Source organism: Bactrocera latifrons, unplaced genomic scaffold (genome assembly GCF_001853355.1).
Source record: "Bactrocera latifrons isolate USDA-ARS-PBARC rearing strain unplaced genomic scaffold, ASM185335v1 scaffold_7, whole genome shotgun sequence".
NCBI classification, from domain to species: Eukaryota; Metazoa; Arthropoda; class Insecta; order Diptera; family Tephritidae; genus Bactrocera; species Bactrocera latifrons.
Window position 1 is genome coordinate 728011 of NW_017537378.1, and position 12752 is coordinate 740762.

General features: G+C 35.4%; 1 protein-coding gene across 4 annotated transcripts in view; it reads right to left on the reverse strand.

Annotated features, from left to right (window-relative positions):
• The window catches only part of LOC108975843 (cytosolic carboxypeptidase NnaD), a 145654-nt gene that overhangs the window by 99009 nt on the left and 33893 nt on the right, over positions 1-12752 (reverse strand). For all 4 annotated transcript variants that reach the window (XM_018944595.1, XM_018944596.1, XM_018944594.1 and 1 more), the window contains exon 2: positions 2423-2601. In XM_018944595.1, coding sequence (XP_018800140.1) covers positions 2423-2601 — 179 coding nt within the window. The remainder of the gene's footprint in view (positions 1-2422; positions 2602-12752) is intronic.

Sequence of the window (12752 nt, forward strand, 5' to 3'; positions counted from 1 at the left end):
CCATCAAAGCACATCGAATGTTGCAGATCATCAATCATTATGCGCACGCATGAGAACGACCGAGCGGCCACTGAAAGCGCCAACGAAGGATATGTTCAAGTGCTCCAACAAGCACATGCACATACAGCCACCGACAGCTACGTTGGCGCTCCGGTCGTTGGTGAAGGGGCTCGCGCTGATTCTCATCACAGCTGTCGAGTGCGAGTGAGCGTATGACGTTTGCAAAAAGGACAGCCCCGACAGCTTCCATACGCTTCGATTTATACATATAGTTCGCATTAAAGTAAACCACTCGCCGTTGCCGCTATTGTGCCTACGCCCGCTGCTGGCACAGCGGCGTAAACAGCTGCAAACTAATTCAATTTTTAGACACACACTCACACGCGCAAAAAAGGAATATCCTTATATTAAAGGCAAGCAACTCGAGCAGATCCAGCGCCAGTGTTGGCTTACATGTAGACCCTTTGGTTGCCTTCCGAGCGCCAACACGCGCCCAGTCTTACACACTATACATGAGCGCGTCAGATTGAAATTTATGAGTTTGTCATTTTACAAGCATCCACCAACACATACACAATTGTGGAAGTAAAGATCCCTGTAGAAAAAATATGGTAACGAACCATTGGAATGCGTACCAATTTAAAAAACACGGAAAACACTTTGAATTATATATGAGGCGTGGATCAAAGTAGTAAATAAAAACAAAGCAAAAAACTAGACAAATATAAATGAAGAAATCTTTAATTAATTTTAATTTTTTCATTCGAGTTGTTATTCGTCGATTTGCAGCGACCAACGATTTTATTTTATCCACATCAGCTTCAATAGTCCTTTAAGACGTGTTAAATCTTCAAGATCGAAATCTCCGGTCAGCAAATCTTCTCCGTACACATCAGATAATCTTCGCCTGACTTGAACTGCATTTTTATCTTTTTGATAGAAAGACAATAAAATATGCTGTAAATCCTGATGGAATAAACAAGCTGATGTTTAAACACCTAGGCTCAACGTTAGTAAGCTTCTTCACCAAGGTCCTGTGTAGAAAATCGGAAGAGTGTTCCACTACTGAAATCTGAGAAAGCCGCCAGCAAAGTAGAGTCCCATCACGCACCACTTGAGTCTAACAAACCACCAGCAGGGCTTCCGAAGAGTGTACAGCACCACCACAGCACTTAGCGCCAAGGACGATTCTCGTAACGTTGGACTTGTCAACAGCTCTTGACACAATCAATCACAAAATGCTACTTAAAGACATCAAAAAACCTACGTAGCGTATACAGAAGTGGACTATGAACTACTTGAGCGGGGAAAAGCCAAATAAATGTTGTTGGTAACGTACAATGCAATCGGCCGGCCGGTCCTCAAATACGCCGCACCAATATGGTCGCCTAGATGCAGTGAAACGCAGACGAAAAAGCTTCAAACATGCCAGAAAACTGCACTCTTGATGCTTCCTATCGCACATCTGCCCTGTGAGATCCGCATGCTCTCAGTTAAAGAGCATAATGAACTCCAGTCCGAGTAGTTTATGCTGGGTTTTTTTTTTTGTAGAAATCATCTGCTTGAAGCGGAACCGCTTCCTGGGAACATTAATTAGTTCTTGTTCGACTTCGAACGCGGAGGACCCCAAAATATCAAATATTTGGTACGAGTCCCCGCATGACTCTAACCATCGCTTTGTATGTATAGCTAACACAACACATCTGAAACCCCCACTCCCTGTGGTCCGGCCCCGTCGAAGCAGCAAGTTTCCTGGTCCTACCTTTGGATGACCTTGATGACAAATTATCTGAACCTTATCATCTTAACCGGGACTAGATAACCTTTAAAACGAGAACAACCTTACATATCTATGAGGGTACTTTCAGTAATCACTGAATACTATGAATTAATTAATTGCGATAAAACAAAATATCCTATTCGTTTAATTTTTCCAGCTGGGTATGCACACATACTTAAACACTAACGCTACGTGCAGCTCGCTTCTATCGCTTGTCTGCCCGTTTGTAGTAAAATAGAGATGCGTTACGCATATTGATTTTTGTTCTATATGATTTTTGACACAAATTCAATTTTCACCAACCATCCACCCATCGTTTGTACGTAGTTTTAGGTGCAACTTGTGGTTGGACGAATGAAATTGAAAAACTGAAAACTRAAAACTGGGCTTTCAGTTACCAGCAACAACTTCCCCTTTCGTAACTTTCATTTCCTGCAGTTAAGGTCGTCTAGATGTGCCAGCAAAATATTCGTTCAACTCGGGTATGGGGAACACAATCAATTTGTTCACTAGTTGACACACAACAACTAACTCGTACATATCTATGTATATATGTATGAGTACATATTGAGTTATTTAGACGCATATGTCCATTTTAGATGCTGCGGAATATTTAATTTTAGAAATGTGCAAATCACTCACCTGACACTCAATCGGCCATCTGGGGGCCTGCTGTGAGCAATCATGATCCTTATCTTTCGGCAGGGCGAAGAGATCACGAGGTTCTTTTAGACGTGCAATCGGTCGCAACGTTTTTTCATCTGTATTCACCTCCAATTGATTGGTTTTCAGGCCTTTGGAAAGAAAGTTGCCCAGAAAACCTGAAAATAATTTAGAAAAGGTTTGAGAACATATTTCGAAAATTGTTTATTTAGTGATATCATATATGGTTGATCTTATGCAAGTACTATGTCCCCATTGTAAGATTTAGCAAACGAGGTTATCCTTTAGGAAGGCAGAATATATAAAATCAGTACATTCGATGTTGCCATCTTATTTTACTAAACCCCAATGATTTGACGTTATATTTTTTAGGGGTACATAATTTTAAAATATTTTCCAAGGTTGTCTCGTTATTAGTGAAAGCAATGGGGAGCGATAAATGAAGACACATTTCAATGTTTATTTTAAACCGTTGAATAAGGCTTGACACTGACTCTGTAACTGAATTTCGAAAAAGCATAATTCTAAAAGAGATTCTTCTGGAATAATTTTTTGAAATGAAGTCGCCACCTAGCGAAAAAATAAATCAGAAAAACTATTCCTATACGAACGTGAAAAGTAAGGTTTTTATGTAAATATCTGCTGTTAGAAATTGAGGTAACTTAAGTAAGAGTTACCTTTCAAACAAAAATTAAATTATAAAAATAAATGAGGTCTTCCGAAATATTCAATCAAAAAAATATATAATAAACATAACTCAAACAAAATTAAATCCAAAAAATAGGCAATTGGGAAGCAATTGAGACACAAAGTTCTCTCTTGACGAACAAAAACCAAACTCTATTAGTCACTCATCATCCCGTCCTGCTATATGGTGCAGAGGCATGGACGATGACAACATCTGATGAGTCGACGTTACGAGTTTTCGAAAGAAAGGTTTTGCGGAAGATTTATGATCCTTTGCGCATTGGCAACGTCGTATATCGCATTCGAATGAATGTATGAGATATCCTACGACATTGACATAGTTCAGTGAATTAAAAGACATCGGGTACGCTGCCTAGGTAACCGCCGTTGGAAAGACCAGGTTGAGAAAGATCTGAATGCACTTGGAATCTCCAATTTTCATAAAACAGGAAAAGAAGAAACGACTAGTGCAGTTTTTTTAACTCGGCTATGACTGCGTAAGCGGTGTCTAAGCCATTGAAGAAGAAGAAGAAGGTCAATCGTAGGTTAAATTAGGTTAGGCTGGGTCCGATGACCTCCTTCAGCGTGGCGGTTAGCTATCGACAAAGCGCTTTGAACCCAACACAAATCTTCATTGGTGTTGCATTTCTAGTTTCGCTACTTCACCTGGATGTCTAAAAGTATGTGATGCGACATGTTTTTTGCCTTGACCTCTTGATCTGGCAAAATCGGTACACTCGAGTCGGAAGTGTTGAGAAGTCTTTCTCATCTTCATTCAAAAAGTCAATGCAGTTGGCAACCGGTAAGATGTTCAACCTTATTGCACGACACCCGATCGGACAGTGCCTCGTTAGAACTCCTACAACCACTGAAAGGTTGACCATGCTGAGAGCAGAGTTAAGCGTAAAGAGCTTGCCGAAAGTATTTAGTAAACTTTCAATTGAGACATATTTTAGCATAGAGTTCCCACCCCCCAGAATATTAAATAATTTGCGCTAAGATACAAATCACACGAAATCTGCTAGAAAGTTTTTGAAAAACTTTTAATTAAAATATATTCTGTAATAATGTAAGCTAAAGATGATTCTGTGATAGGTTATATTGAAACTCCATCATGTCGGTAATTTATGTACAAATAATTGTGTCTGATACATTGAGAATTGCTATAGTTATGATGAAGATGCTTTAGATACCCTCATTGCATCATATTTAGTTTCTTTCAACCATAAAATTGCACTTTTAATGGCACTGAGTAACTTAATAAAGTAAAAACAAAGACAAAAGAACCCCTTAAGCTGTTAAGCGAACAACTCACCAAAACTAAAAGAGTATACTAATTGCCAGCAAACCCGAAACACATCAAAACATAACCTCTTTTTGCGGCCGAAACAACTAAAGCAGAAAAGCCATTAAATTTGCCGCATTAAATGTCCTTGAAAAAAATGTAAACGCAGAGAAGAGTAAATAAAAACTCGATGAAAACACTTCCCCGCAATGGAACCATTTCAACCAAGTGGAAACTGAAAAATGCTTAGAAAAACAGCAGCAAGAAATTAAATATCAAATTTTAATGTCGCCGAGTCAAGAGTGAGCACGAGACGCAAAAAAAATTGTGAAGTGGTTATAAGGAGAACACGAAGTTAGCGCAGCATTTTCGTGGCAAGGTTGAGGGCCGCTGTATTCGAGGTTGATAGAGTGAACTGAAGACGCCACGTTGCAATGCTCAAAAATTTAATAGAGCAAAAGTAATTGCGGTTCAGATGGTGACAAAGACACGCCACGAGCATACATAGTAAGTGAGACGTTAAGCGGCGGTGCCAGGAGTGCAAAAGTACGAGCAGGATGCTGCTGTTTGCCGTGCAAGTAACGGTAGCGTAGAGTATGTGTGTTGGCGCTTTCGTATGTCGCAAATGCAAACAATCGCTTTCAGACGCAAACGCACTCACGCACAAAGATAGTTATTCACACACACACATAGAAGTATATGCTTGAGACCCACATACAAATATATTTTTCGCAGTAACACACACACAGTCTGGTTTCGTAAGTGCCAAAATATAAAGGCGCGCCCCACAAACAACAACAAGTATTGTGAATTGTCTCAAAGTGCCTCGAAAAATATGTGCAATCAAAGAAATAAACCGAAAATGCAGCAAAAGCGTTGGAACACAAACAAACAAAGTGACAGCAGTCTGAGAGCGGAATTACAAGCATGAAATTGTTTCGGTTTATGATGAATTGCCGCATTGCAAGCAAGCATTTTTCTAGGTAGATAGGTGTGTTTTGTGCGATTTGGCTCTAAAAATTCTCGTCACATACATATTTAGAGAATTTTGAGAGCATTTACACATTTTCCTCACACTTGTAATAATTCGAAGAATATTTGTTTTTTTTTTTTGGTTTAGTAAAAGTAGTTGTCGCAAACTTGTCAATGAGAGGTTATAACATCCCCTATATGCCCTCAGGGAAGCCTTTTGAAAAAAATTTTATGATTTCTAACTAAGTTTCCTATGGACTGCGTTGAATTAAGTTGTCCGCAACATTTTTTCCATACTTTGCAATTAAAATTTCCAATTAGAAAATGTATTTTAGTAGCTCTGAAATAAATGCCACAAATATTATACGCCCACTAGAGTCAATAAAATGATATGTTACTACAGCAAAACAGCCTTAGACTGATTCCAACGGAATGAAGGGATTTTAGTACCTAGAGAAGCGAGTCCACCTAACTGTCCAGAACTAAGGCCGATTGAGAGATATTGGGCTTTAGTAAAAAGAGAGATGAAGCCAACAAAAAAAGTGACCTTCAAGTCTTTAAAAGAAAGTGGTCTTCTGCAGCCATGAGAGTATCGGACACTACCATAAAATCACTAATGGTTCCGGAAAAAAAAGAATTATTAATAAAACATAATTCTTATTGTCTTTTTCCATTTTTCAAACTTAAAATAAATTGTTTTAATAAAATATTTTAGTTTATGAAATGGGGACTACTAGTTTTAAAGTGTTTTTTTTTCATTATAGTAACCGACAATTTTATTCGACGCAGTCCTTAAGCCAATCAAGAACTCAGCGCTTTTTGTTTTTGTCCGCTAATTATCCTTAACGAACCCCAGATTTAATATGAAAGCGTCTCTAAAAAAGTATGAAAGTATATTGGGCTTGTTTTTTTTTAAACTATCAGACGTGAAAGTAGGCCAAGCACACAGCACAACAGGAAGCAAATCAGAGCTGAAAGTTAAAAATTGGAAAAATCTGATCTAATCAAACAGCCAAACTAACTTCGAGAAGTTACATCCGTTTTTATACGTTTTCACTGTGTACTTAACCTTATACTTAAACAAACTTAACTTCGACTGCACCGGAGCTATAATTCCCTTCACAGGTGCATTTCTGATAGTCTTAAAAGGTATATCATGATTTTAATCTTGATTTTGTTCATTTAATTTTTATGTCAGCTATATGTTATAGTAGTCCAGAGACTACCAGAGACCAGAGAGTAGCAGAGATTATAGCGCTGCATAGGACAATAATCTGTGCCAACTTTCGTAAAGATATCTCATGAAATTAAAAAGTTTTCCATATAAATGCTTAGTTTGGATCGGTCAGTTTGTATGACAGCTATATGCTATAGTGATCTGATCTGAATTATTTCTTCAGAGATTTCGTTATTATCTTAGGTAATTATCCATGCCAAATTTCATGAAGATAATTTCTCAAATAAAAAAGTTTACCACACATGGATTTGTGGATCAGTTTGTATTTTACAAAAGTGCAATATCGGCGGTTTCAACAAATGAGCGATTTCTTGGGTTGAAAAAAGTGTATGTGCAAAATTTCAGCTCAATATTTCAAAAAATTATTGACAATCGCCTGAGGGCAAGCTGTCGGATCATTAGTCTGTGAATTATATCATTTTGAGAGAGCAACTTTTGTTACTGTGAAAAAATTGATAAAAAGAAATTCCGCGTATTAATAAAATATTGCTTTTTGAAAGGAAAAAATACGTTGAAGCAAAAATTTGGCTTGATGACGAGTTTCCGGACACTGCTCCAGGAAAATCAACCATTATGCATTGGTCTGCTAAGTCTAGATGTGAAAAAGTCCACAGAATAATTTCAGATGCCCGAAAAGTGAAATTGTTCGAAATAGCAGACACTCTAAAGATATAAACTGATTGTGTAAATCATATCATTCACGAATCTTTGGTATCAGAAAGCTCTGAGAAAAGTGTTATGTTCAACCATAATAAACGCAAGTTCTTTCGTCGATATGTGGTAATAGATGAAACATGGATACAAAATATCGCTCCGAAGTTCAATATACAGTCATCGCCCGAATTGTACACTATGAACCCGCTCGGAGGAAAATTGCAGCAGCCAACTGAGCAATGTTCTGGTGTCTGCATTTCGGATGCGCATGGAATAATTTTTATTGACTACCTTAAAAAATTAAGAACCATTAACAGCGACTATGACAAAGTGTTATTAGACTGCACGAAAACTGCATTTGAAGACAAAGAAAGTGCTGTKTCACCAAGACAATGTTGCGCCGTATCACAAGTCAGTTAAAACGGTGGCAAAAATCCATGAAATGGGCTTTGGGTTGCATCCGCATCCATTTTATTCCCAAGATCCGGCCCCCAATTACTATTTTCTCCTCTAAAATCTCAAAAGAATACGGATACTCTTCGTCGAATGAACAGGTGATCGCCTATTTTGAAGCAAAAGACTATTTGTACTACAAAATTGGTAACGAAAAGTGGGAGGGTCAGTATAATCAGTGCATCATCCTTGAATGCGTATGTTGTATTTTTTTCCAAAAAAAAAAAAAAATAGTTTTGCCGGCTGGGGACTTTGCAATACAATACTACCTCTTAAGTGAAGATATTGAGACAATATCAAACTGAAATCTAATTTAAAGTGCTTATAGTTACTTAGCAAGATATCAGACTAGTTTTCACCAGAGACCCCTAAATCTCTCGAAAACCAAAACTTTGACATTATCACATTTCTGTTATAAAAACTATTTTCCTTATGCTTCAAATGCATTCTAACTTATAGAGGAAATTCAATTTATTCGACTCCCCCTAACTTTTAATGATGTGGTTCTCGGCAGTTTCTAAGCTAAAAGTTGCTATTACCTCACACAATTAATATAAACGTTTTGCAAGCCCTTTATACCAAGGTTGCTTTAACCGCAAAACCGTTTACGAAACTGCCAAAAACAACTTGCACACAAAAACAAACTGCACAAAATCAGAGCACAGCTGCGGCTCCAAGAAGCTGCTCGGGCCATGTAAATATAAGCAAATGTACAAATATTTATGTGTGTAAGTATTATAACGGCACTTAATAAACAGCAAAACCACAACGATTTTATTAGCCAACAGAGAGTGCTGTTGCTGTTGCAGCAGAACGTTTTTGTTTTTGTTCTTGTTTTTGCCATGTTTTTGGAAGTGGTCAACACTGCAGGTATGTTGACGCCACTGTGTACTAATGACGTTGTTGTAGACAATTAACATAGTGTTATTATTGTGTTGCAGGGAAAGATGAAGAGGAAAATTTTCATTAATTTTTAAATATGTACCGATGTAGATATATATATACTATATACTACATATTGGGTAAATATTTTATACTGATCACGATAATTCCGATTTCGCTTTCAACTTCCGATCCTTGCTATGATTTTATAGATGCCTTTCTCCACTACATACATACATACCTATAAGTTTAAGTCTGTGATTATATGTCAGTCAAGTCAACTTTAGCTGAATTTACTAGTTAGTTAGTTTCTGGCAAAGATGTGGTAATATATTTTGAATCATACTAACAAAATTCAAAGTCCTCACGTTTTAACTTAATAACTGAATGCGAGTTAAGCTGTTTTAAAATATTGTTGTAGATACAACTAAGTTCCAGACGCGAAGAATAGATAAAAAACTACAGCCATGTAGGCTATCACACAGATACGGCGTTATATTCGCTTGTGAACTGCCAAAAATTGATTTTTTTGCTTACATATTGAATGATGGTTTTTTTTTTTTTGAAAATTTTCTCCGAACATTTAATCAGAAATGGCAATTAGTTACCGAGTTACAGATATGAGCGTAATTGTAAGAGTTTTTAGGGGTTAGCGGATTTAAAAAAAAATCAATTTTTGTTGTTCTATTAAATTCTACAACACCTCTAGAATATTGTCCTAAATTTTCAAGCTAATCCGAGTGTTAATTTCGAAGATACAGTCTTGAGAACTTGTGCACTCGATGCTAGCTACGCTGAATGCACCGTCTTTAAACGCGTTTTCGTGTTTATTTCACTTTAGATGAATCTGTAAGGAGTAATCCTAACAACCCTGGCGAAAAGGATATGGCGTCGCAATGACCGAGTTTAAAATATTTTTTGTTTTTCCAAAAATTTAAGAATTTTTTTGTTTGTTACAATAAAAAACTCAAAAAAAAACATTTCCTAATTTCATTTTTTATGTGAGACAAAAATTGTAGAAAAAAGTCGGTTTTTTATTCGAAACATATACCCAACCCACTTGTGAACTGCCAAAAATAATTTTTTTTTTACATTTAGAATGATTTTTGAAAATATTCTCCTATGTAAAAATATTTGAACTTAGTGTAAACGGCTTCCAAAACTGTAAACTGTTTTTACTCGAAACGCTACTTTCAGAGTTGTCGAAGAAAATTTCTCCGAAATGTGATTGACTTAACATTGAAATTTGTTCGTCTAATATACATATACATATGTATGTTTGTCAAGTATTGCTTCCGATGCCTGGTAGATCTATGATGAACTGTTCTTTTATTGTAGAAAAAAGTGGAAAACTGCAAAAAAACGAAATTTTTTATTATAACTGTTTTAGATTCGCATTTTCTCTACTTGATTCTGCATTCTAATAAAAAAAAAATACATTTAAAAGCAACAACAAAGTTATCGAGTTGAATTTGTTCAAGAGATTAGGCGGATACGTCATTAAAGTGGAATAGAGGCTATCTTCGATATTACCAAGATTTGTTTACTTATTACACACACTTATTTTTTTTACTGTTTATTATTTTAAGTTCCGTAATTTTTTATTTTTTTAAATCCTTTTCATGATACATGCATATTGTATTCTTCTATTCTTTGTAGTTGTTTATATTTTTTGTGACCATTTTCCTACGTGCTTTGCATAAACCAGGGAGCAAAAACCAAAGCTTCAAGCGAAAAGACAACAAAAGCGGTACCTTCATTTGCACCAGCTGCGGCCAACTAACTGCTTGTGTTGTCAACTTAGTTGGTCAGTCCGGACAACAACTTGTCGCTTTTTTATCATTTCCGTTAACATTAGTTTCATTTATCTTTGATGCTTCCGTCTCCTTGAGATAAGTTGCAAAAATAGCAAATTATATATGATTTATATGGTGTGTCGTAAACATTTAATTTAATACATGGTAACTCAAGGGATATTCAAAAGTAATTATTGTAGATTTTGAAGGTTGCATTGTTTGTTATGCGAAAACTGGAGAAGAAGTAAGAAATATATTTTTTGATGCAAAATTTTCGAAATGTCTCTCATTTGATATACCTATTGCTTTATCGAAACTTTTTGTTTGGATTAAAAATTTGAAAAAAGTGGCAACTCTTAAAAAACTCATTTATAAAAACTGTTTAAAACTGTTTAGTACTGCAATAATAAATTCAGTTTCACGTATAAATAATATAAAAATTTTCAAAAAGTGGCAACTCTCATCATCAACAAAGGTTTAATATATATATATTTACTACTTTAACTTTTCTAGTTTTATAGTCATTTAAAAATTTGTTTCTTTTATACTTTGGATTGAATTAAATATTCCAAATAGGTGGCAGCACTTCTGAAAACCTTTAAAATAGAGAGGTCTTCTAAAAGATGCACTATTGTAATCAAAATTAAGATAGTCTTCATCTCGAAGTTTTTTACTTATTCACCACTATAGTTGCCTATTCGGTATAGAGTTCAGTTCCCCGTCACCTTTAACTTTTTGCAACTTATAAGAGAAAATTCATTATTTTTAATCTGAAAAAAGTTTATAATATAGTATAAAATATTTACTGAAAGCTTACTTTATGAAATGTTTTTCTTCCAAAGATATTATTTTTACTCCAAAGAGCAACTTTCGCGTTGTAAAAAAGTATGTGACAGCTTTAAGCTTTTATTTGCTGCTTTTCAGTTTACAGCTGCTTTCTTAATTAATATTTATTCTTTACATTATTGCTTAAACGGTACAAATTTTCATAAATTTATTCCCAGAAGCGAACGAAATTCTGACGAAATGATATATGATTAATTGATGGAATAAATAAACTCCCCACACAAATTTTGCTGAAAATGAAATGCCAACAAAATTTGATCGAGATACAAATGCTATCAAACAAATTTGAATTGAAATGTGTAATTATTGTAATAAGTTTGGAGGAATTCTCTCTAAAACGTTTAACAGGTTTTCTATGAAAGCTTCCCCTATTCCCAAAAATATTTGCTTGTGTTAGCAAAATCAACGGTAGTTTAGAAATAACCCTTACAGACGCATCCAACCGGAACGCAAACAAATATATCCGGAAAATACCGAATTCATATCCGGTCCATAACTGTTATCTCACTTTCTCTAAAACTACGTCAACAAGTCATCAAATCAAGAAAAATACAAAGACCAGCCAACAATACCAATACATCGCGCTGAATTTCCGGCGTCGTGGGAGCTTCATGAACCAAATCTGACTGTAGCCACATGCATGGCTACACAAACATTTTCATAACACCACCAAAGGAACCATGGTACATGGTAACATCAGCTGCTACAGCGGAAGCATTTAAAATAATGGTTTCAAAAATTTATTTTCTTCTTTGCCAGCTGAAGACGCGTCAACAGGCATGTGTGTGTATGTGTGCGGGAAGGCAAAAAACATACCCGAAATTTTCACGAATTTGAGTTGGCGAAGTTTATTAAATTATAACCACGCCGTGCTATGGCTTAGCGTTGTTGTTGCAATTTGTTGTTTTTGACAGCTGATGCTCGGAGCACACTTTCCGCTAGCCCAACTGCGTTTATCTGCTGACAATTGCTGTTGCTGACGAAGACGTGCTTTTCTTACGCGAATTTCCAGTTTTTTTTACTTTTTTTTTTTTTAAATCACGTTGCAGTTGAACTTTGTTTTACACTTTTTCACCTTTGAAACTTTACTTTTGTAATTTTTTTTTTTTTTGTTTTCTTTTATTTTTTTTACTTTATGTAAATTTTGTTATTTTTTGCACCGTTCTATTCGATTATTTCAAGATTTCAACTTTTTAGTTTGTTGTTTTGTATGAACCTTTTGGCAAAAAAAAAATTCAAAAATATATTTTAACTAATTTTAAGGAGACGTACATATATGGTCAATTATAAAAAAATTAAATATTGAAACAAAATTTGAATTTTGGTTATAAAATAGTTGTATACTGGTTATATCAGAAAGCGGCAGCTGGAAATTTTATATTAAAATTTAGATTTTAGTATCCAATTTTTATGATCAATAAATCAAAATTTTGAAAAAATTTCTCTTTTTTTCAAAAATTGCGTCGAACGGTTTTTTTTTTTTTTTTTTTTTTTTTT